We start from the raw sequence: 25,694 nt of genomic DNA, 5'->3' as shown, positions 1-25,694 counted from the left end.
CTAAAATTTCTTTCGTGAAAAGAAAATATTTAATTCTTCGATAAAGATAGTAATTGTAAGATTGGAATACAGGCTAAATTCTAGGATGTGGAAGAATTTATTATGAACTAAATCTCACTTTTTTATCTTTTTTGTGATGTGCGTAAAGTTTCAAAGAAAGATTTCTCATGGGTATTAAATATTTTTTAAACCGAAAGAAAAAAAATGAGAAAAAAAAGAAGGGGAGAAAATATATATATACAAAATATGTAATAGAGCTAGATATATAAATTATGATTTCTTAAATTATGATTCTTATTTTTTAATAAATACTCAATTCTTCTTAAATAGAAATATGCGTTCCTAGATATAAATTTAAAAATAATTTCTTAGGCAAAACGGAAAGAAAGAAAGAATTAGATATATATATTATTTATATTTTATATGTTATGTTATTATTTATATTATTTTTTTTATTAGATAGAATTAGATATAGATAATATCTATTTATAATAATACTATGTTTTATTATAGACTTATAAGAGATAGAAAGCAAAAAATTAACTTGATTAATTCCACCAAAAAGCTTATTTAAATCAGAGAAATCCAACTAAAAGAGATCCTTTGAATTTTCGCGATCAGGAGCTATGATATTCTCGGTTCTCATATAAAAATTTCACATCGAATCGACAGGAAATATTTTATCAGCGGTTAAAATAAGTTTTCGATATCGAACTGGATTAAGATAGAATTTTTCCGCTTAGTCCACAGATATGCAGATATAAGCGGATATGCTACAAAAAGATTTGCTAGCAAGTTTGAGTGCAATAGTTGCGAAAAAGTTTATTTGATAGAAAGAGAGAGAGAAAAAACAAAACACATATTTATCATTATGTATAAACAGCAAAACTAAGCACAAATCAAGACACAATACAAAGAACCTGTGATATATATATATATATTTTTTTTTTCCAATCAATCTTTGATATATGTATAGATTTCTTTCGTCGTATAAAATACTAAACTCTCGCATTGTAGAATTATATAAACGTGTATAATCAGAAAACATGATGCAATTACAAACGATTTGTTAAACTTTTTCAAAAAGAGAAAAAAATTCGATAATATAATTTATATTACATACTCTGAATTACACATTTATCAGAACCTGTACAGGTGTCGCGTTTCTTTATTATTAACTGTTAATCAATTTCCCGCTTTATTCGTTATTTCATGCTTCAAAAAGTATTTGAATGACATATCTCGTGTTACTTTACAAAGTCACACATGAGTCGACATTACGATTATACAATAAAAACACCGTTCTTTACAGCTTAATTATAGTCGATAAAACTCTTTTTTCTCGTTTTGCACTTTTATTTTTATTGCTTTTATTCGCGATAAAATATTATCTATCATTTAAATGGAAAGCTTGTGCAAAACGCGAGAGAAAATAATAATTTTACATCCATTTAGTATTGGAATTTGCAATGCATTCGATTTTAAGATGATAATTTAACTTTAAATGAATTATCATGCTTGCAATATGCAATATTATGATTGAATAAATTTCATATTTATTGAAAAAATAATAATAATATATAATATATACATATACATATATATGTATATGTATTGCACATCACAGTTTACAGTTTCTTACAGATTTATCATTTTTTTTTTTATTTTACTAAAACGCAAAAAAGTATTTTAAAACAGAAATTACAGAAATTAAGAATGAGAAAAAGAAAATATAGAAGATTTAAAAAGTTCGTTGCCAATCACAATCTATCGTTACTATCTCGAAGTTAACTAGTTGACCCAAGTTTGTCTCAGTGTTGAAGATATCTTCTCGCCTGGTTATATACGCTATTGAATGGATAGAAATCGACGAAAGATACATTTTCTCAGTTACAACAAAGTTTCCCCGCAGTGGACGTACACACATACACTCACGAAGAGAATTCAATTGTACATTTATCCGAACAGGAGAGTTCCACAGCACGAGGATGTAGGACGCACATTGAGAGTATAGAGCTATCGAGCTTTCGACCAAAGTGCTATTCGGTAATAACGAATGTATAGATCGTCTTGGAAATTTTCCATGTCTATATTTCTCGGGCGTGACATTTCTCAATTGCGTAAAAACAAATCGTAACACAAACAAAGCTGCAGATCGGAGATTGTTCACGGTAGATTGATAATGAAAGTTCACGATCTTTGTTAACAACGAAGTTTCAAAGTAGTGAGAAGAAGAAAAACGTTTTCCTTAATTTTTGTAATCGAGAAAAGTACCTTTTCCCTTTCTCCCCAAGCACAGCTAGATCTCACTAGCTATAACAACCAAGAACGAAGTTTTGGATAACGTATTTCTCCAAAGTTTTCTCTATGTCGCGCAAGATTTTGCGAGAGACATAAAGAGTGTCATGTTCAAACTTGAGCAACGCGAATTTTGAAATGTGCGTTTTTGCATCCTTAATACCTGCGAAGGGAAACGGAGGTAGCCGCCCTAGGACGGCTTTCGTCGCTCTGGTGGTTTATTACAACGGGTCTCCGCCGTTGCAGCTTGAGATTTATCGGCCTTTCCTCCGGCGGGCAGCTGCAGCTACTCCGCAAAATACAACGAAAGGAACGAACATGTTACAAAATGAATGCGCCGCGGAAGGAAGAAGAGATCGCACATTCGTTTCTTAAAGTTCTTGCTGTCTAAAATGGAGGGAGAGAAATCGGACAAGTTGACGGAAAACGCTGTATGTACGTTTTCCCAAGGCGAGATTTGAAGGTACATGTAAAATGAAATAAAGTACCGAGAGCCATTGAAAAATTGGTTACCATTTTTAACAAATTATGCATCAGCAAGAGAGAGAGTGAGGGAGAGAGAGAGGATCGAGTAATCTTTTATGAAAAATCTAATCTGAAAAACGCGCATATGACTATAATAATAAAATCAATAAAAAAAGAAGAGAGAGAGAGAGAGAGAGAGAGAGAGAGAGAGAGAGAGAGAGAAATATGTTTTTATACAAATCTATTGTAAAAAAGAAATTTCCGTAAAAAAAATTCTATTCCAGAGATTGATGTTTCGGCAAGAGAAATTCTATTTCAGAGATTGATGTGTCGGCAAAACCATGACAGAAGTTGTTGATGGCGCAAACAGACTTACGAAGACGAAATACTCTATAGAAGAGCTTACAGCGGATAGATACAAATCTCACTAAAAATGTATTCTTCTTCACTTGTTCCAAAGAGAAAATAACTCTATAGGTTAAAGCAAGAGGCTAAGCTTCTTGAATGTTTCATAGCTGCTTCAATATGTTGAAGGAGGTACAAACAGCGCAATATTTATTCGCATACTTTCTGCAGTGATATAAAGTGATATAAAGTGATATAAAGTAATATAAAGTGATATAAAGTGACATATATCTTGCTGCTAAAATATAAGGATATTTTTTAAATAATTATACTAGTAAGGCTATAAAAATAAAATTAAAAAGTTAGATATTTGAAAAGAAATTTCAATAATTCATGATAAATAAAAAATTCATTATGGATTTTATTTTAAAAATACAACAAAATATCTAATGTATATAAAAAAAAGAGAAGTGTTTAGCAAATTAATTAATTAATATTATATAATAAATATTGTACAATAAAAAAATTATATTACAAATATTATGTAATAAAAACAAATATTAATATCAATCAATTGACTAATATAATATTAACAATTTTTTTAAATATTATATAATATTTTTTAATTAATTTTTGTAACGAGTCTTTTACTTCATAGCAACGCACAATTGCGAAGAACACTAGTTCGAAAAGTCCGTAACGAAACTCATATTTGGAATTTTGTGAAACAAACACAGTTGTTGTCGTCGACAACTCTATCATCATGGCTTACGGACGTGGAAATAATTCTGATTTGTGCATAAATCCGTCGAGTTATGAACCGAATGCAAAGTGCAATCTACGATTTCCGTAACGCCGTATCCTTTATGGATATCTCGAGTCGAAAATACATGTGACTCAAGCGGGAAAAATATCTCGAAACATAAAGTAAACATTCAGGAAACGTTCAATCTTAATTCCGGTCGAAGCGCCACAACTACATTAAACTATGTATTAAAGTTTCGAAGTTTCCTTTCGATCGCGACACGAACAATCATAGATTATAACAAGCTTTTCGACGTAATATATAGGAAACTCAACTCACCCTCACACTCCGTAATTATATCCAATACACTTGACTATTTGCATGTTATGAGATAATATGGTATAAGGAGCGGTGTAGAGAAGAGAAGAGAGAGATGCAAGTGTCTCGAAGGAGGGCTGAATTACTGGAGAGGCAAAATGCTCTTATAGCGACATTCGGCGGCGAGGTTGGCGAGAAGGTCGCGTAGCTATTTGTAATTGTAATTAGCAAGCTGGCTAATTCATTACGTCACCAAGAAATATACGGCGCGCAGTATACTAGTTAATTACAAGAGACGCTAATAAGAGAAAGCACGGAGATATTAATTATCGTAAGCACCGATGTATGATGCGACAAATCATTGCATCTCGCTATAAGATACGCAAAAAAAAAGAACAAAAAGAGCTCTAATAACAAGAAAGGACGTGTAATAGCTCTGTCGACACGCAGAAAAAAAAATACAGAGAGGAAGAAAAGGAGAAACAGGAAAATGCAAAAGCCTGGCAACATTTCTTGTACAGGGATCTCAGATGTATATTTAGATTATACGTATACGCAATGTTGTATGTTTTCCTTACTTTTTTCATACCATAAACAACAATAGATTTTCCTTTTTAATAAAAATATCAAAAAAGTTAATATTTTCCCCAGTTACATGATATAATTCAACTATATTCAAGATTAAGAACGTAATCTTATTAAAGATTAATAATAAAGAAAAATATTAGTTTCTTTTGATAATTTTTGTTTAAAAGAAAAATCTACTGTTGATGTTTTAGATGTTCATGTATAAAAAAAAAAGATACAAAAACGATACGACATTGCATATACGTATTTAATCTAAAAATATACGTAAGATCTCTCTCCAATTCTGTATCCAAATATATATATATTTAAAAACTGAATATTAAGATAAAAAATACCATATGAATGAAAAGTATTCAATCATAAATTTTATAATTAAAAATTTATTTCAATCAAAGAGAAAGAAATATGAGAATTTAAAATACCGTATAATTTTATAAAGGATAGTAGAGATACATTTTACGAAAAATTTTAATTAATATACATATTAAATCTTTTACCCTATAACGAAACAAGATGACGATTCTAGATCAGAAAGTCTCAGACTAACGAGCTGAGTCGCTTTTAAAATTCAAACATAACGAGCTGAGTCGAGCGGCGAGTAACGTCAGAGCATAGAACGAGATAAATTTGCGGAATCATGTTGGACGGCTCGAGAATGTCACCGTTGTCATCTGGGAAAAAATACTGCGACAGGCTGCGACATGCATCGTACGAAAAGTAAGAGAACATGTTAACAAAACTAGTGTGTTAGCGAGTATACCGTTTAACTGCTGCTGTTCTTAATTTTCACAATTTATCTCTTGAGTAGATAAGCTAGCCTATCTTATATTATGAACATTTGTTATCCTTTATATCCTCTGAAATTATAAACACAATGGCCTTGCATTCCGAACAAATCGGTTACAGAGGAATCTAACAAACAATAGCTTTTCTCGTTCCTATTTAATGTAAGTTACTATTTAGTATAAGTAAGTAAATATTATTTCAGTTATCAAAATTGTAATTTTTAATTAATACGATGACAATATTGATTAATTATTTATTATTAATAATTTATACCATAACAATGAATATAATATCATGTTGAGTATATATATATAATAAATGAAAGATTAGAAGATTTTTCAAATAGTTTGGTAACATCTCTTTGACATTTATGTTGTTTGCAATGTTAATGATAAATCTTTACTAAAAAAAAATGTATTTTGCATATTTTGTACACATATGAAATGACGAAACCACACAAATACAGTTTATAACTGTGACAACTTGCAGCACTCGGAGTAGAAACGGAAAAAAGCAGCACGGCATAATGCTTTAAATTATGTAAAAATAGGATGCAATTACAAAACTACGTATATTCCAGTCACTTTTACCTTCATGTTTTTGGAGTTATTTTCTACAACGCGTATTATGATCAACAACCGTTACAAGATCTTTTAATTTCTCGCTAAAGTTTAATTTCTACAAAAACATTTGATTCTAATTCATCCTATAATAACAAGATAATCCGCATGTACATACACAAGATGTTACTTTGTGCATTTGTTTCAATAGTATGAATTTCGAATTTCTTGATAACAATCAAGAGTATCTAACAATTTTTTTAGATTGCTTATAAAAGAAAATTAATTGAAAAATATTGCGAAAAATAAAGTAATTAACTAACGATTAACTTACGGTTCTGTAATTTTTTATTATCAATAAATTCGAGAAATTGAATCGGAAAATACATTCAATGAATAATAATTTCAATGTTAAATTCTCACTTAATTCATAATATATATGTTCTATTTTGTATTGTCCGATCATTTATGTTCTGTGCAATTATAAATATAATATTCGTGATAAATATCCGTGTTCAAATAGCAAAAATTAAATTTAATCCATTTTATCATGCTTCAATTACAAGAAAAGAACGCGAGAACAGAAAGAAGGAGAGTATAGTCGTATTTTACTATTATCGTTGGAGAGAAGTTTCTACGACGGTTGTAAAAGCATAAGAAAGTACGCTGTAATTTTGATTACGCGTAATCTGTCATAGTCGTTTAAGCAAGAATGATCATTAGAGTACAATGCAAAACTTACATAAAAGTGCTCCAATAAAAGAAAATGAAAAAACAACATAATTGTTTTAACTTCAGATAAATATTCTAATTGAATAATGTACAAAATTTAACTGTAACAAAAACGTAAGAGAAAAATACCTACAGTATAAAAAAAAATTATAATACTTTTTAAGCAAAGTTTGCCATTTCAAAAATCGATTTGTGAAAATTGTTAATTTTCGTAACTTCCTGAGGAAAATATCTTTTTATTCTTTTCACAGAATAAAATGCAAGTCGCGTAAATCCATTGATGTGTTCCGTATATTTTGTCATCCTTGTATATGTATAAGTAAACACCTTATGTATGCCGGTGCATCCTCCAGGGCATAATCTTATCCTACCAACTAGTTAAATTAAACTACCAGATCTGCCCTTCAACCTAGGATAGTTACCAATCGCAGGGTGCGATTTACATATCGATGCTCACGAAGCGAAGCCGAGTTTATGATTGATTGTAAAATGGAATTTGAAATGCTGTATATATTTCAACCGCGTTTAAAAACAGATATATATGTGGAAAAAAAATAATATTAACAACAGTAACATTATTATGGTAATATAATTAATTAATATGTTACGGTTGAAAAATAGAGAAGATAATATAAACGTTATACGGACGATGTTTACAACTGACCTGTCGCGGAATTCTACTACTAGATATTTTCTTCTTGAACGAAATTCGCGCGACGAAACTCGCGAAGAGAGAAAAAAAATGCGCGCATCCCCCACGTCCCCAAGAAGCTCCTTTCCACGAGGATAGTCCTCCTCTCGGCGAGTTGCCTCGGCGAGCAATCTCACGAAATTGCGCCGCACGATTTCACGTCGTTCTGTCGACGTTACCGTTCGCATTCTCAACGTTCCTTTTTTTTTCTTCCGAAAGTCTTTCGACTTTCATTTGACTGACGGAAGGGAATGAGATGAGGAAGCATGAAAAAGTACGTAATAGATAAAAAATCCAGAATAAGAGGGAAAAAAGAAAAGAGAGTAATAAAAACAAATTTTATTCTTTCGCGCAATCAATAAATTACTATATTAAAAATACTATCTTTAAAACAATTTGTTTTAACACCGAAAATAATAACTAATAACAATAAATTAGCTAATCATATCGATTTATGGATGTATCATAGATTTCACGCAATCTGTAAAGAATAAAAAAATATTTTCCCCAGGCAGTTATCAAAATTTTATAAAATTAGAGATCTTTAAAATGACAAACTTTATTTAATTCAAGAAATAGTATAGTAATAATTATGTGTGTTATTTTAATTTTCTGAGAATGATAATCGGCGAAAATGCATATTATCGCTTAAAATGCATATATTACTAAGCGCACATTACTGCCATTGAAATATCTTCGAGTAGACAGATATAACGCTTTCGTAAAAAAAAGTAGGCCCAGTGAGGATCAAACTTGAGCTCAAACTTTTACATAACGTATAGCGAGCTATATCGCCAAGTATGTCATTTAGTGACTCATTTGTATGCATGTCCAGCGTACTCTAGTTGGCCATAACTTATATGCTCCGATTTCGTAAAAGTTTGCTGTAGAAAGTTTTACGATCTACATATATTTAAAATCAATTTCTAGTTTACGATTTCTTTCTCCAGACATATTTTTTATAAAAAAATTGTTATGCTAGCATAGAGTGTTAATTTTAAATAATAAATAATAAAGTATACACATATACATATATGCACACATTAATTGCACATATTAAATAAGATATACAGCGCGATAATAATAACGTAAATTTTAATTTAATATAACAGATAGAGATATAGCTTGCAATTTGTGTAGAATTAAACGGAAAATTATTATTACAGAGATTATTATTTGTAAAAATTATACCACTCACCCGTGCTTTCGGCGTCTGCTTCAATCCAATGGCTGGTTGGCTGCGATTACTCTACAAAAAGAGATGAAAATCCCGTTAACGAAATGATAAATTTATAACGATCGACATTAAATGTATATTCGCTAAACCATATCGCTAATATCGACAGGTACTTTTAGTCAAAAAAGTGAAGAGATAAACCGCGATAAATCGTTGTCATAAAATGCGCCATTACAATATAAAAAAAAAATTCGCTGTGAAAAAAATCCATCTACATCGCAATATCTAAGTATACACATTTATGACAAGACATGAATTTCGACAGAACGATTGTAAATACTCGGATGGATGTTCAAATTCAAAATGCGCATTTCCGACGTTCGATCTCTGCCGGAAGAATTTATCTTTGTGCAAAAAACAAGTCGCGGCTAGGATCGTTTGTCTCTCTTTATAGTGTATACGGCGAGATATTTCCGGATCGCGGATAAATCCGATTCGGATAGCATTCAAAGTGTCTCTTTACGCGGTATCGCCGCGGTGGATGCGCGCATCGTTATATCAAAACGATAAATTCACGGTAAAATGTTGATCCGGATCGATATCGTCATGCGGATGCTTCGTCATTGCTGGAGAGAAATACGTAAATTTTAATTGCTACGCCGAGGACACGAAGGAGGGAACCGCGCCGATGGACGAACCGGGCAAAATAACTCGGCATCGCGAACTTATTCCGCCAGAGTGACGAAGCGACCGAAACAGAGTCACGTACATCTCGCGGCAATTTAATTAAGCCGTCGCACTCGCCATATATTCCTGCGCCATATATTAAGCTGTTTTCGGTGAACGTCGATATACGCGTTTCTATCCGTGCTGATTGCGGCTACTACTGATTTGCGATGCGCTGATTCATCTTTTTCGCAGATGTTCACTTGAAACCCCGTAAAATCTGTATCATTTTTTGCGGTAATTTTTGCGCGATTTTTTTCCCCATACATGACAGAAAAAATTCAATTTTATATAAGTTTGGAAACAGAGCTTATTTTATAGATTTTTTTATTTTATTTTATATGTTGCAATATTTAAATCTGCAACAAAGATTCGGTGAAAAAATATTAATATTCTAATAATATTCTGAATCTAAGGCTTATAAAATAACGCAAAAAGACTAAATGCTTTTAACGTTTATTTTTGTCTCAATTTTACTAGAATAAATTTACTTGATAACAAATTTTTTTATATAATAAAATTTGTAACAGTCACATATTTTACAAAAATTGATAACAGAGTGAACAATTTTTTCGGTTATTATATCTTTTTCTTAAAAGACAAAAAAGAATGCTGTCAGTAAAGTCCTGCTATTAAAGAAAACTCTCTAATTAAAAGAAAATTCTCTAATTAACGGAAGAAAATCCACACGCGTGAAATTATTCAGAATATGCTCGCGCGACTTAATATTTATTGAAATCGTTTCCATCCTCCGAGAAATTCCTAGCATAATCTGCACCAGACATGTTGATTACATCGGATTTGCATTTAAATATCTTCGGATTGCAACTTGCTGTAGAGGAGCGGAAACGAGAGAGAACATAGCACGGACCGTCAGTTTCGACGATTCGATGCCGCACCGATGATAATTAGCGCGCATTTAGCGGCATTTCGCTTGTCCAAAATCGGCTAACAGATATACTGAGAAACAAATGAGCTTTGTACGAGACGTGATAATTAAGCGGTTTATCCCGATTAATTCCGGATAATTACGCTGTACAATTGCGTGCGACTATCCAACGCAGCATGAATGAAAGGGGCCCTATACCCTATTTTACTACGCTCCGCGATTACTGCCCGACGAAACTGTGTTAACCCCTTTACAGCCCTCCCACGTTCCTAGAGTTTGCCCCGGTCATCTTGAATCTCGAAAATTGCCTCATAAACCGAAAAACCGGACTTGAGCACTTTCCCCGGTTACATTTCCACTGAAACATCTCCGCCATCCAATTTAGACCGTCGTCTGCATTTTATCACTCAATAAACGACCGACGAGCGCAAATTGCGCAGTCAAATATTTCCTCAGCTTCGCGTCTTGTGCAAAGAAAATTCGACACTTTCCGGTGTTTGCGATGGTTGCGCTCGGTCTCATCATAAAATTATACGAAATCAAGATTATCTTAGATTCTCTGACAGCGTAATTTAAAAAAAAATTAAAATTTCTTTCAAAATCTTTTGCTGAAATCGAACTTTGGTGTATTTCCGCTCAGATACCAGTCGGCGAATTTTGACAATAACGCCAGTCTTCATTATTGTATTTATAATTATTCTTAATTTTCCGTCGCGATTAATTTACGTCACTCCACGTATATAATGTTCTAAAATGACTCGACCTACTTCCACAGTAATTGCGTCCAACTTTCTTAATCTGCTCGTTATTTCCAACTTCCGTCCATTCTCTACCCTTTTATTTTTCTCACACCCCTTTTTCTGTTTCCTCCATCTATTTAATTGTCGAGAATGCGGTTTATGTCGAAAGTGTCACAAAGCCGAAGAAATAATAAAAAAGAGGTCCGAAAAGAACTGAAAGGAGAACGTACAAACAATAAGACAGGAACTTGGATGAAAAATCGCAGTCGCCTGGCGGAAACGTGTCGATGCAACCAAACACCATCTTGCATTGCGAGTTCCGCCGATCGGACTTTTTTTTCCTCACTTACGAATCTTCGCCTCGTGCGAGAAGTTTTGACGGGGCATTTACCAGCGAATTTATCGGTATCGCGGTCTATTAACTCGTAATGGCATTAAGTCAACCTGCCGATACCCGACATACCGTAAAATTATTTTCTGTTCGAACGCCCGAGTTACCCGGATTACGTGACAGCTTTGCGTCGACTGCTTTTTTAATTGCATATTTAATGACAACGCATAATCCAAGTCACGTTTCATAGAAAATGAGTGCAGAGATTAGATTAATGAGTTTGCGCAGAATTGAACGAAAAAATACAAAAACAAATAAAAATAATATGTACAATAAGAAATAAAGAACACGCAGTTATAGACAAAATATGGGTGGAATAAAAAAAAATACTAAATAAAAATATATCTCACTTCCACAAGTTTTATTATATTTTATTCTATTTCTTATTTTATTCTTATTTAATCAATATCGATTCTTATTTAATCAATATCATAATCGCATGGATATATTTATATAAATATACTTTATTATTATTGTATTAAATAAGGTATCAGAATTATTTAATCATTTTATTTTAGAGTGATGTATCAATTAATTGTCTCTTCCTTTTATGAGATTAAAAAGAAATTTTTTTTATTTTTAAAATTTTTTATTAATTTCCATAAATTTTTATTTTTGATTGCATTTGACAATTCGACAGGACAGAGTCGTCACACTATAATTAAAGTACGTTGAAGTATATTAAACGGTTAAATATAAGATATTATATTTCAGCAATTTTTCCCTAGACTATATGACAAAGTTTTTGTATTAATTTAGTTCTCTTATATAAGCGTGACTAAAATCTTTGTATCGTTAGGATTTTGTAATTTTCTGGCAAAATTCTTTCAATGTACATTTGTTTGGCGTTAGGCAGGTAAAATCCGTCGTTGATTGGTTAACAGACAAGGAATGGTTAGCCTAGATTGCTACTACGATTAATTCAGCCTTGAGTCAGCGCCAGGAGCGTTCGAATTGAAAACAAATCAATCCGGTGGAATGGAACGTGGAACGAGAGCTCCGAGTATCAGAACGCTCGGGAAAATCCATTGGCGGGTCACGTACAAAGGAAACGGGAATTCCATTTCGCGGAGGAAACCTCTGCCGTCTCCGATGTGCCATTCGGATAATTATTCAGTCACAGCGAGTGCTCTAGACAGCTGTGATCGTAGAAAGAGGATGATATTTGATTCCTCGAGAGAGACGCACGTTTTCGCGCACTCTCATATACTGTTTAATACCAATTCGTCCAGCTTTTAACGCGATTCGTTTCGTCCATCCCACATCTTTGTGTGCTCTCATTTCGCCCTCCTTTATAATATTTTAATAATTCGTAACTTCCATAACATAGCTTGATTAAGCGAAATTTTAATTCTCTATTTTATACGCATAGAAAATCAAGCACGAAATTATGCAGCAAAATGACAGGCTATGGACATTGATGATCGGGAATTTTCCAGTAATATGTCTTTCATTAGAAATTAACAGAAATTCGTATGATAATTGGAAATGTCGATGAATGTATGTTTATATATGTATTTTATATATACAATTTTTTAATATATAAAATTTTATATTTAATATATAAAATTTTTTAATTTCAAATATATTTTTTCACAGATTTTATACATATATATTTTGCGAAATTGCATTCGTGCTTGATGTATTGATCATTATATTAATGATAAAATTACAATTCCATTACATTTATCTCATTTATTTCGCGATACGTATTAAGGCTATTTTATTTCTTTATTCTTATCTTTTTGATTTATGCGATCACATCCATCAGTGAGATCATACGAGAATTGATAAAGGGAAGGAGAATTGATGTCAATACATTTGTGGTCATAACACCGCAAAAAAGCAATAGTCTAACTATTTTAGTAGAACCCAATTTTTCTTCGGTCGCTATGGTATTATCGATAAATTTTTAATTGCATTTGGTGCACGGTTTAGTTAGTGTTTTCGTATCAAGCTTGCAGTAACCAAAGTGGATGAACTTTTGCTTGTAAATTTCAGCTTCAAACGCGAAAGACATTAATGGAACAATTTTTGCCTGTTCTCCGCATGTAATACATGCAGAACAGCAATTTAAATATTCTACTTTGTGACATTTTGCCTCTTTGTATATTGTATCTCTTCATATATATAACTTTCCTCTTACTCAAGTAGAATTATATTTAATGTATTAATATATGTAACAAAAAAATAGCAACATAACATATATAACATAAAAGCAAAATATTGTATATTAAATATTATATTAAAAAATATTTGATTGATTTTTATAATATTTGCAGCATTTTTAATAAACTTTATAATGCGTTAAACCATAAATGATTGTATCATGCATGGGCTTCATTAAGTTTTCTTAGCTTAGCAAAATTTTCTTTCTCACATATTTTATATTTTTAAATAAGTGCTATAAATCTTATTGAATAACGAAAGAAAAGTGTCGCTATTTATTTTTTATGTGTATGTTTTTCTTTCTCAAATAAAATTAATGCTAAAGCAACAAAACAATTTTTTAAGAAACAAAATATTATAGTTTTAATGTAGAATTATAACCATTATTCTGTTGACTGAAATTCTGATATATCTTTTTTCGCAAATTGTAATCATTATTTTCTAAATATTCACGTTTAAAAAATATTCAAAATTAATTTTTTTAAAGTTATATGTTTTATTTCATACATATTTAAATCACAAACTTTATTGATAGGAATATTGACAGCATGATGGAAACAGTTATAAAATAAAAAGGACCCCGCACCGATCATAGGGGGAAAATGTCTTTCTGCGGATTTGGCTAATTTTTGGATATTGTGTAGTTCTCGTCATTCTGAACAAATGTCTCAATGGGCAGAATGATCTAATGAGCCGTTTCCGTGCTACAGGCCCTGAAAGGTCCAGATTTAACATGCAAAAGTATAAGTTTTTCGACTCGAAATAAGGAAGGATGGATTTTTTTTCTTCAATTCTTAACTGTATTGATGACAATTATTGTTTAGAGTCGTATAAAGACAACGGATGTATGTAGTACAGTCCAATCTATGTGGATTTATAATGTATGTCAATTATAAAAGTGGACATATAATGTGTATGTATAAGTTGAATATATATTTATTGATATTATATATATAGTTTATAACATCCGTTGTCTTTATACAACTCTTAACAATAATTATCATCAGTACAGTTAAGAATTGAAGAAGAAAAATCCATCCTTCTTTATTTCCAGTCGAAAAACTTATATTTTTACATGTTAAATCTGGACCTTTCAGGGCTTGTAGCACGGAAACGGCTCATTAGATCATTCTGCCCATTGAGACATTTGTTCAGAATGACGAGAACTACACAATATCCAAAAATTAGCCAAATCCGCAGAAAGACATTTTCCCCCTATGACCGGTGCGTGGTCCTTTGTAAAAATCAATTTTTATTATTTGCATATTCTGAAACTCTATCTAACAATTTTATATGAAAAATATTCAAGATATATACAGCATAACTTGAATTTAACACAGCCATAATGTAATAATTTTCCTGAAAAACAAATTATGAACTTTGGCATATTTTGATTTCTTTTTGCAATATTTATAAATTATAATTACAAATTATAAAATATAATTTTATAAAATAAAGCAAAATATGTCAAATATTTTGATTTTTGTTCGTTTATAGTTTAATCTGTGTTTTATAGTTTATTCTATGTTTATTTAAAACAGATTATACGAGCATTTATTGATCAAAACAAAGAAGTTCTAGCGAAATTGACAGATTTGCTTTATCAATCGCGAATGTTGTCAAGCGGAAAATTTATCTCGAGATATACATCACGAGATTAAATCACATACCTAAGTATCAGTTTATTACAATAGCAATATAACAGTTGAAAAAAATCAAAAATTTGTAAGAAAGTCAATGGCAAAGATTTTCTTGCACACGAAAGAAAATAGATGCACATTTAATTATCTGCGCGATCCTCGGCTCGTGGTTTTGATCAAATTTTAATCCCGACTAATCCATTTCGTGCTCCAATGCTCGCGATTGCGCGTGCCAACCCGCTGTTTCGGACTGCGGTTCCGCAATTGTAATTAGCGTTTTCGTTACGCCACCCGTTCCTAGCGATTTCCCACGAGCGTACGTAGAAAACAAATTAGCCGGTGATCACGAAAGATGGCGACCATTGCAGATTGCATAATTAATACATTGGTTGGCAAAAAACGTGATATTTTGTCGCAACGTGACCAATGTAAAATATTTGATTCGTTGAATGTAATAATATGTCAATGTCCGCACACACACGTATATACATCAGATACGTTCCCGATATGCGAATAAATTAACATCGCATGTATTTTATTTCCTCTTTAACATAATAACCGTAAACATTACGAAATACATACATTAATAATCATAATTCATAATAATAACAGAGTTAAAAACAATGACAACATTAATAATAATATTATATTTTACGATTTTCCGATAATACAATTCTGTTACGATTTGCTATTGCATAAATTTTCAATTTATAGCAATTAAATTTATACGATCACTTTGTAACTTTTGTGTTGTTGCTTTAGAGTGATATTATATTGCGTTTCATCAGTTATAATATTGATACAAGCGAGAATTAACGTTCTCTCTTATTGCATAATTTCGAATAAATTTTTGATTAGCGATACTATTCAGCTTTTATTGCGCGGGTACATACAATTTCTCTACAATTATCTGGATTATCTGGATTTATCATGAAACACTGTAGATATTTTTTTAGAATATACATATGTCGAAATTACATTCAGAGTCGTTATATGTCGGGAAAAAATCTAAAGGAAAACTGTGACAAACTGAACGCAGAATAAATAAAAATAACAAAATAAATTTTAAACGCAATATTTCAATATTATGCTCATCACGTTATATATATTAATATATATTAATATATATAAGTAATTATTAGATATCCTTCATTATCTATTTATTTTTATTACAAAATTTGTAATCTTATGATTACAAACTTTGATTAGTAAAGTAAAATTCAAAGAAAAACAAATTAATTAAATTTGAAAAATGAGAATTAGATTGTGATATTATCAAGTAACTGATCAAGTAAAAATTTCGTCATTTTTAAATATTATAGACTCTAGTTCTTATATTTTTTATCACTTTAAAAAAGTGAGTCAATTCGCTATATTCCTGCACATTATATACATATAGTGTTAAATTTACTTAATTATTCATGTTATTTGTTTTCTAACATTGTGTATATATTAAGACTTACGTTTTCTAGTTCAAAGACGGTCGTGAAAATCAATTTCCATTGTCGATATTTGTTATATCTATCAATTGATACGTCCCAGGGTTTTCAGAGATAATATTTCAAAGAGGTATTATAATTGTTTTACTATGAGAAAGGGTAAGACTCTCAGCAACTAGGAAAGATTTTCTTGCGGAAAATGTCGGCGGTTATGCACGGACGCAGTTTTGTCGAACACACATTGAAATAAATCAGCATCGACATGATAACGAGAGAGGACTGGTAATGGCCGCGAGAAATAAAGGCGCACATATATCGATCGCGCATCAATTACAACGACGGTTCGAATTATTCGCATGATCGTCCGTGAAATTGCGGGGAAGAAATCCGAGCGACTAATCCGCTCACACGCGAATGTTCGATTTTGTAATCGGATGCCGGAATAAAATCAACAGCCGGTTTATATCTCGCCATGGGTATCATACGGATTAAAAATATGCGCAACTAGCCAGCACACGCTTCCTCGGGTGCTGGCGACCCTCGTAAATACTTGGCGATAAAATGCATAAACCGGAGAACGATTAGTCTCAATTTGCAACCGTGCGCTATAAGTGGCGAAACGTTATGCTTGAAATTTCGCGAAAACCTCCGCTAGTGGATACCCGAGATTTGTAAAAGCTCGTACAATCGGTTGCTATATAGAGATCGCTATAGTGCGAAATGCCCTCAGCGAAATAAAAACGCGAGAAAAAAAAAGCCGATTCACGCGAAAGGACCGACATTGTTTCGGACACCGAAGTTTTGCAAAAAGGAATGTTACATGCACGCGAGAATCGCTTCTGAAAACGCCAATGAAAATGCGTATCTACTGAAACCGGAGAGAAAGAGAGTTTGATTCTCGCCAAAAATTTCCGTCCGTTTCGAGCGAAATGCGTTACGAATTCATGGTGTCAAAAAGCTCTAATAGTAGCGCGCTTTGAAAGAATAAATTCCGGTTATTGGTCGTTGCCTGGAGATTTTCGCGTGGATTTGAGAAAAATTGCAGCAATCTATCGAACATGTTGATCCTATTTGATACCACGTAACACTCTTTCGCTTGTCTTTCAGTGTCTGTTTGGGAAATAGAAAATTTTCACCGAATAAAGACATATAATCACATATACATATATGTGTGTCTGACATACTTTAAAGTCATATAATTTAACAATCCGCTGCGCTTGTGGCCCCCCATTTTTTAAATCCAGGTCGCGAAATATATGCTAGCAAGTTTGTTCTTGCAAAGCCCCGAATAATTCTAGCGTAAAGGAAGATATTGCGGCGTTGTATAAAAAGAATATCGAAACGTTCCCGTTTCTACGTACGGAGAAAGAAAAGTTAGAAGGTTTATTGTCCGCCCTTCTCGGCTCTGGTTTCTTTTCTTCTCTTTTGCACCCTTTTTATTCTCGCAACGTCGTTTCGCCAATGTACACGACACGCGAGACTACTCATATTTAATTCATGATGGGCCGTTATTCATAACATTTCTCAACTTAATTCGCCCCCCTAAGTCGAAAAGTACAAGTTTAGGGCGTGGCGGGACAATTTCGCCCGTTCCAACTTTGGTGCGGTTAAAATCTATTAAATCATCGCACTCTCGGCTCTTCTGTCACCAATTATATTCCTTGCATCACCAAACAATCTTCATTCAACATCAATTCCATATTTGAAATTTATGCGAAAAAAATATTTAATTTTAGAGAAATAATTTTTTTCCATTTTTCTTTAAATATTATGCTTTGAAGAAAAAAATATATTGGCATATATGGTTTTAATATGTGAAGAATAAGTAAATGTGAAATGTGTGTATTTTCTCTCACGTAGCATTTCAATAACTGAACGTTTCAATACAAATTTACGCGATTTCGTGAAAATGCAAATATATAAACATATACATAGGTGTTCAGTGAATGGTAAAACCAGATTTATATGTCAGCGAATGAAACGACTCTGCGTAAATAAATTCCTGGAAGAAATGATTTTTGAAAAGCCCACCCACTCGACAACGATGCTTTCACAGAATCGAGCTTGGTCGGAGAGATGAATGTATCAAACTGTATAGAATTTCTATTCGTTGGCCGAAAGGAGAGAGCTCTGACATCCTACACGAAGAGTGTGCAAACGGTGAGGTAGTACGTTAGACAGAAATGAATGTATTCGATGAAGAAATTCGATAGAAAGAATACCTCAATACGTTTTCAATATAATGTGAGAAAAATGAGTACACATTTGCGAATATAGTAGGAACATCATAATAATAATACCCAACTTGTACGTATTATAGATAACCGATTAGCTAACAAAAACAAGTAAAATTTGTCATTATTTATATAATGAATTAATATAATTAATAGAATAAATTTACAAGCTACTTAATAATACGATAAAAATACGAAGAGAAAATATAATTGTCAGCGTACGACATTCTCACTCGTTAAATATGACAATTTTGAAATATTAGATAGCGCTTTGCAACCAGAAATATGAATTCTCTTTATTTTCTCACTATTCATCGATCTTGCGATTCGAAGCGAGAGATACCTATTTGCTTTTTCAGGGAGAAGCAAACGTCGAAGCTTTTCATATGCGGTCGACTTGCCATCGTAACCCAATTTCGCTAATACGATGTCAACATCAATATAACCACAATAGCAAATGTTATTGTCGTCTTGTACATCCACAAGTAAAGAAATATTTCATAAAGGAGAGATTAAAGGAAATATCTGTTTAAGAAAATATTTCTCCTTTTACTTTAAATAATGCCATTTAATAAAGTTTGCTTCGCAAGATTTTTCATATTTATTTCTTTATGATGTGCAATCTTGCAAACAACTATTATTATAAAAAAAAATTAGGTAAATCATATCTCGTCAACAATTAGATGTATTTATATATGGGTATATATTACGTCATACGTGTGCTATTATCAAAATTATATGATGCAGTCAGATATGATGCAGAGATAAACAAATTATAATCAAAAGATATTGATGTAACAATATAAATAACTACTATTTATACAAATTAGTCTAACAAACCATTTGTTTACTATATGTTTATAAAATTAGGATTATTATGTAGGCGTCCTAATTACATAAAAAAATCAATGTTTGGCCCTTAGATATAATTCTTCCTAATTCATATTTAAAAATAAATTACTTTACGGTGACGATTGATAAAAGTCTCATAACTGAATATTTGACATTGCGAGTAATATTTTTATATTATAAAAATATCGGTCATCGATCAAAAAATGACTCAATACATTGTATAATACGTGTATATGAATTTGAATTGCATATACTATTTTTATAAACTTGTTCGATTCTTTTATGACTTAATCTTTTTCATCGACAGGTAATAGCATAGAAGACTTATAAAAAGAACATGTATGTAGAATATGTCCTGCGAACGAAATACAGTTGTATGATGTGAAAAAAATCTGGCATCCATTATTCGAAACACGTTCGCGACCGAGCGAATAACGTCACTGTCAGACGATGCTGGTGCATCGCATTTTATGGTCGCGAGACAAGAACGTTGAATCTGCAAACGCTCGGAAGTGGAGCCAAAGGTACACAGGGCTAACAAAGTTTTCAAAGACAACATCAGGTCTGATATTTAACGAGTTCATTCCACTCGGCTGCCGCGACAAAAACTGCAAACGGAGATCTCTATCTGCTTGCATCGTCCGGATCCACCGCAATCTCCTCGGCTAGGAGCGCGCGTACTCTCTGACATTCTGGATAATATAAAGGGAACTTTCGCCCTGTATAACTCCAAAGAACGTTTACTCTAACTGACATAAGTGCAAGAAGAGAATGTTGAACCGCTATTTATACCGCTTTGAGAATCCTGAGAATTTGCGATTCCAATTAATGCAAAGCTTCGATCATACTCTGCGATTATATTTGACGTATTGATTATATAAAATAATCTAATATAATTACTAATTAATATAATTAATATAATAGTTTTTGCAATTATTTTCATATTTAAATACGGAAAATTATATTTGCGTATTTCTCTATAAAATGTTTGGGATAAAATAAAGAAGAATCCGCACATAATAATCGACGAAAAAATAAATTAACAAATAGAAATATTTTTCTTTTTTCTTTTTTTTAGATATTACCTCGGCTTCTGGCGACTGCACTATTAAGGATGTCCGTGGTGGTTTTTCCGGCGGTATTTTCTTCAGTGTGCCGGTGAAAGAGGTGGCAGGTATACCGGCACTCGTCGCTAAAGCACCCTCATGATTCTCGATCTGGCACTGAAGTCGGTGAAACTGGGAGAACGAAGTACGCGACGCGTCGGCGCGATCGAATTGCGGGAGGCACGGTAATGGCATTTGCGACATGTTCGGTATCTGAATGGAATTCGGATCGGAAACGTCGTGTTGTACGCGGGACGTCAGTTTCTCACACACGGACGAGTGGCAGGCTTGGAGGGTGGCACTTTGCGGATACGCAGTAGTCAGAAGTGTCTGATGAAGGCCGTGCGCTGGTTGATGAGTCGAGCAAGATTTATCCGATAATTGTTCTTGATGATTCGGAAGAGGGCTCGCTTGTACCTGATGTGTATCACTTGTCAAGCTTGGAAGCTGCGAAAAATCGCCGGACATCTTGTGAGTCTTATCATTTAATTGACCTTGATTTTGCAAACTTTGCAGCCGAGCTTGAAAATCGCTCTGCTGATGCTGAAACTGCGCCACCTTATCCAGGATTTGATTCTGATTCTGAAGACACTGCAACTTGGCTTGGAGATCGCTCTGCTGACGCTCGAATTGGTTTAATTTTTCAGAGATTAAATCGAGACTCTGTTGATTCTGTAATTGTTGTTGCTGAGCTTGAAGACAATCTCCTTTCTCGTTCTGATTCTCTAGCGTGTTCTGCAAGTTTTCCGTCTGGCTTTTACTGTGAGTGAGCGATATAGAGGAAGTATTATGACTTTTACGATGACTGTGAATTATATGATCAACTTGCTCAATCGGTTTGCTTGCAATCGACTCGCCAAAATCAGTTACCACAGTCAACACGGTTTTCGTGTCTATTTTCGCCTCGCTGAGAGCTGGATATTGATGACAAAGATTCGGACTAGCTCTCTGCGACGAAGCAGTACTGGCTACCGACCCCAGATTTACTACGGATCCTGTAATAGGTTGCTCTTCAAAATCCTTCCTCGAAAGTTCCATGTGTTTCGTCAGATCAGCGCTAACGTGTCTCAGGTGTCGGCGTTGCTCCATTATAGTACTCTGACTAATATTGGGAATAGGTTGAAAGGCCGATTGAGACATTCTCGAATCTTTTCTATCATCTAGCGGATGAATCGATCTGATATCTCTTCTCTCCTCCGAAGGATTACGAGAACGAGGACTTGTCGTAAATATCGGACCTTGCATCATGCTTCTTTCGTGTTCTTGCCGCTGACGTTGCTCCGCCCAGATCGCCAGCTCCTGTCTAGTCTTCTCAAAGTTTTGGTTAACGAACGAAGGACTTTTCTGACCGGCGCGATCGACAGACGTTTCACGAATTGGTACAAACGGCATAGGCGACCTTCTTACGTCCTCTATTCTTTTACCTTCTAGATTCATGGGCGATCTTCGGTGTTCTTCGAAATAATCCGATCGTCTATTTTCTGAAGGAATGGCGTTTCTCTGATTCGGGCTCACGTTACCCCATTCGACCTTTCTATCGGTCCCTATACTCTTTCTATTTTCTTGTCTCGTATCAAACGCCATCGGCGATACACGCAGACCCGCATCCAGTCTTCTTTGATCAGTGGGAAACATTTGATTACTTTCGATTCTCTTTGCGTCTACTGCAGTAGTTTTTCTTCCCGACATAATCTCTTGATTACTGTCGCCAGGAAATGTAAAGGTTATCGTGTCATTGCGTCTTTGAAAGCTGGTAGTCACATCGACCGATATAGATTTCCTATGCTCCGATCTGGACACGTATAAGCCGCATTCCGTAGCGATTGTATCGACCATCTTCTCTCTGTCCGACTGATCACCGTTTGTCTCTACATACAGACCATCTTGTCTCGTTCTGGGATTTTGATTAATTGTAGTTAGATATCTTCTGTCCGACGCATCCGAGTTGATTGGCGCGTTCGTCATAATTATGGCGCCATCGCTACGATGAATTGAATCCTGTTGAGCAATCGGCGTCGATTCGTACTTCGCCTTTTGCAACGCCGGCACGTCGACGCTCGCAGATTTTCTATGTCCAGAATCATGGGTGGTGATCTTGGAATTGCCACGAGGCGGCACCATTGGTTTCGGTCCTCGGCAAGGTCGCTCAGTCGTCTGGATAGCGATGCCGTGTGTTACGTTTTGAGCGATCGGCTGAATAATCGGTTGTGTCTGATACTGGCTGATTTCTTGCGAAAATCTCTGCGGATTCGGCGACTGTTGACTAGGATATTGTTGAGCAGGATAAATAGAACCGGTGTGAGGATTGTACGGTACGGCGTTCATCACCGTCTGCGGATATTGACTATAAGAATATTGCGGCTGTGTACCGAATTGAGTATAACTCGGCGGTTGTGGTACGACTACACCCGAGTAATATGGTGGTTGCGGACTGGCGGACTGCGAAGGTATCTGTGAACCATGTTGAACTGTTACGTATTGACCTTGCCCGGTAAACATGGGATTGGTCGCACCGCTCTGACTATAAAGAGTCGGATCGCGATAAGTGACGTCTCTCGTTACATAACCAGCTCTATCGGAATATTGCGTTTGAGGATAGATCTGCGATCTGACTTCAAATTGTCCCCGTATCTGCGGATATTGACTTTGATCGTATTCGGAAACAAACTGCGGATACGCTTGCACTGGAACCGTCTGAGTACTAGTCTGAGACACATGCTGAGGTCTGTCTGCATTACTTTTCTCTTGGCCGTATTGCGGAGGTGGCAACTGACCGGTTGAAGGGTGTTTATCCTCCGGTAATCCTACGGATTGTCTTCTTCCCGACGGATATTGCGCTACTGGATGAGCAAGTTGTTGCTGCTGCTGTTGTTGTGAAGTATGTTGCGGTTGCTGATCCTGAATTTGTCCTGTATTCTGTATTTTTTCTTGAGTAAATCTCTCGTAATCCATCGTTCGATTCTCGAAACCGTTAGAAAGATCCTGTTTCGTAGAATCGGCGAGCAATTCAGCGCGACCGTTCTGGCACGTTGTCTGTTGATTGTCGGTCGTTTGTCCAGCTTGACTTTGTTCTTGAACGTTGTTCAGTCCACCTGACCCTGACTGCGACATATTGGTGGCCCCCACCGACGGTCGTCCGCCGATGTAGCCGAGGATTCGCCCTAATCCGCACACTGTGACGATTTAGTGAGCAGCACTGCCAAAAAGATTTAAACGCTATCCTGAATATTGCTGCTGCAGATTGCGTTTCTACACCTTCTCTTCTTCGCGTCAAATCAACTTGAGGTATGTAAACATTAATCTTGTATACGTGATCAATTTTCGATATCTCTGAAATTTTTTTTAGACAAATTTTGATTTTTCTTCCTTTTCTCTTTTTGAATTATTAATTTAAAAAATTGTTTAATTGCTGATTATTTGTCTTGGAAAAGAGAAAGTTGTTGCTGAATGATTTTTAAAAAATTATATTTTTATTTATTTTGCTTCGTAAAATGATAATTATTAACTGTGTCATAATCAAGAGTATTCGTTCAGCATGTCGTTACTTGATTAATAGAGTAATAGAAAATAATCAATAAGATTCGCAGATAAAATTCCAGTGTAATATTCCTTGCAGGTTGATTTGCTTGCTGATAGCTTTCACGAAATAAGATTACAGTGGTGAAGTGTTTCTTTTATTTATTTCTCCACGCTCTTCTCCGTAAACACTTGATGCGATGTTGTTACATACGAGAGTTATCCTCTTTTCTTGAATCTCACATTGTCCGTTATAAAAGTATTTTTCAGAATGACAATCCGAAAAAACTCCTTTCAATAGCAGCGATCTTTATTCTTTCTTAGTTTAAGATATCGTGTATGTATGTTATCGTTTATATATTTGGGCGATATATATTTTTAATATTATTATAAACGTAGATTTTTTATTATCTCGACGTTAATTGAAAACACTGTAGCTACATATAAATTTTTCCAAACGTTATATCTAATGATAATATCTCACTTTGATTTTTTATCCATACTCTCTGTACATCTTTTGATTGGGTTGTCACTTGAACTTTCTAGAAACAAACTTTTGTTTTCGATGATAGCGACTTCGATCACGGTACTTAAGCGGTTAACTTTTGACGAGGAAAATAGCCCGATCCTATCAACTTCACGAGAGCATCGTTTCGTTAATGTGTCCGCTGCCTTTGATAATAAAGTTTGCATGTCTTTCCATTTTCTGTATATTTTTGCGTGAACTTTGCATCCAATTCAATTTATCTGAAAGAACACAATTTTAAAATGCATCGAATGTCTTTCGATGCACCCGCATCGTGGATTTTTGCCCTCAATAATCAAAATAAAATAGTTTTCTTGTTTGGAAATGTATTATGTTTTCAATATTTTCACTGTCACGTAAAAAGGAGAGTAATTCTTTTCCATATTCTAGTTAGGAAACTGTCAATAAAAGTTATTCTGATTAATTATTATTTATTTATTTATTTATTATTATAACAATTATATATTAATTAATTTTCTATATATAAAAGCTTATAATAATTATAAATTCATTAATAATAAATTATTATTATTATTATCAAGTTATTTAACAAAATACACAAACTTATTTATTTATACAAGTTTCTTATTTACTTATAAGAAAGAAAAAGACAGATTCATTTAAATTTTAATTTATTGAAATTTTACTATTGTTAAGTTATTGTCGACGTATCAAAGATTTGACTTAAAATCTAAACCTAAATATTTAACGATAATACGAGGAGAAAAAATAATTACGCGCGAGGAGAGAAAGCAGATATA

At 33.6% G+C, this 25,694-nt stretch overlaps 1 protein-coding gene across 3 annotated transcripts in view; it reads right to left on the bottom strand.

The window, feature by feature from the left end:
* Positions 1 to 24,002, bottom strand: part of LOC145935845 (uncharacterized) — a 265,904-nt gene extending 241,902 nt beyond the window's left edge. For all 3 annotated transcript variants that reach the window (XM_083037499.1, XM_083037500.1, XM_083037501.1), the window contains exons 1-2: positions 20,871 to 24,002; positions 8,727 to 8,777 (exon numbers count right to left, since the gene is read on the bottom strand). In XM_083037499.1, coding sequence (XP_082893625.1) covers positions 8,727 to 8,777; positions 20,871 to 24,002 — 3,183 coding nt within the window. The remainder of the gene's footprint in view (positions 1 to 8,726; positions 8,778 to 20,870) is intronic.
* Between the last annotated feature and the right edge of the window lie 1,692 nt (positions 24,003 to 25,694).

Source organism: Prenolepis imparis, unplaced genomic scaffold (genome assembly GCF_030444845.1).
Source record: "Prenolepis imparis isolate NDT839.2.m4 unplaced genomic scaffold, iyPreImpa1.0 SCAF_5, whole genome shotgun sequence".
Taxonomy (NCBI): Eukaryota; Metazoa; Arthropoda; class Insecta; order Hymenoptera; family Formicidae; genus Prenolepis; species Prenolepis imparis.
Note: the sequence above shows the minus strand (reverse complement) of the source record. Positions and strands in the feature narration are given on the sequence as shown.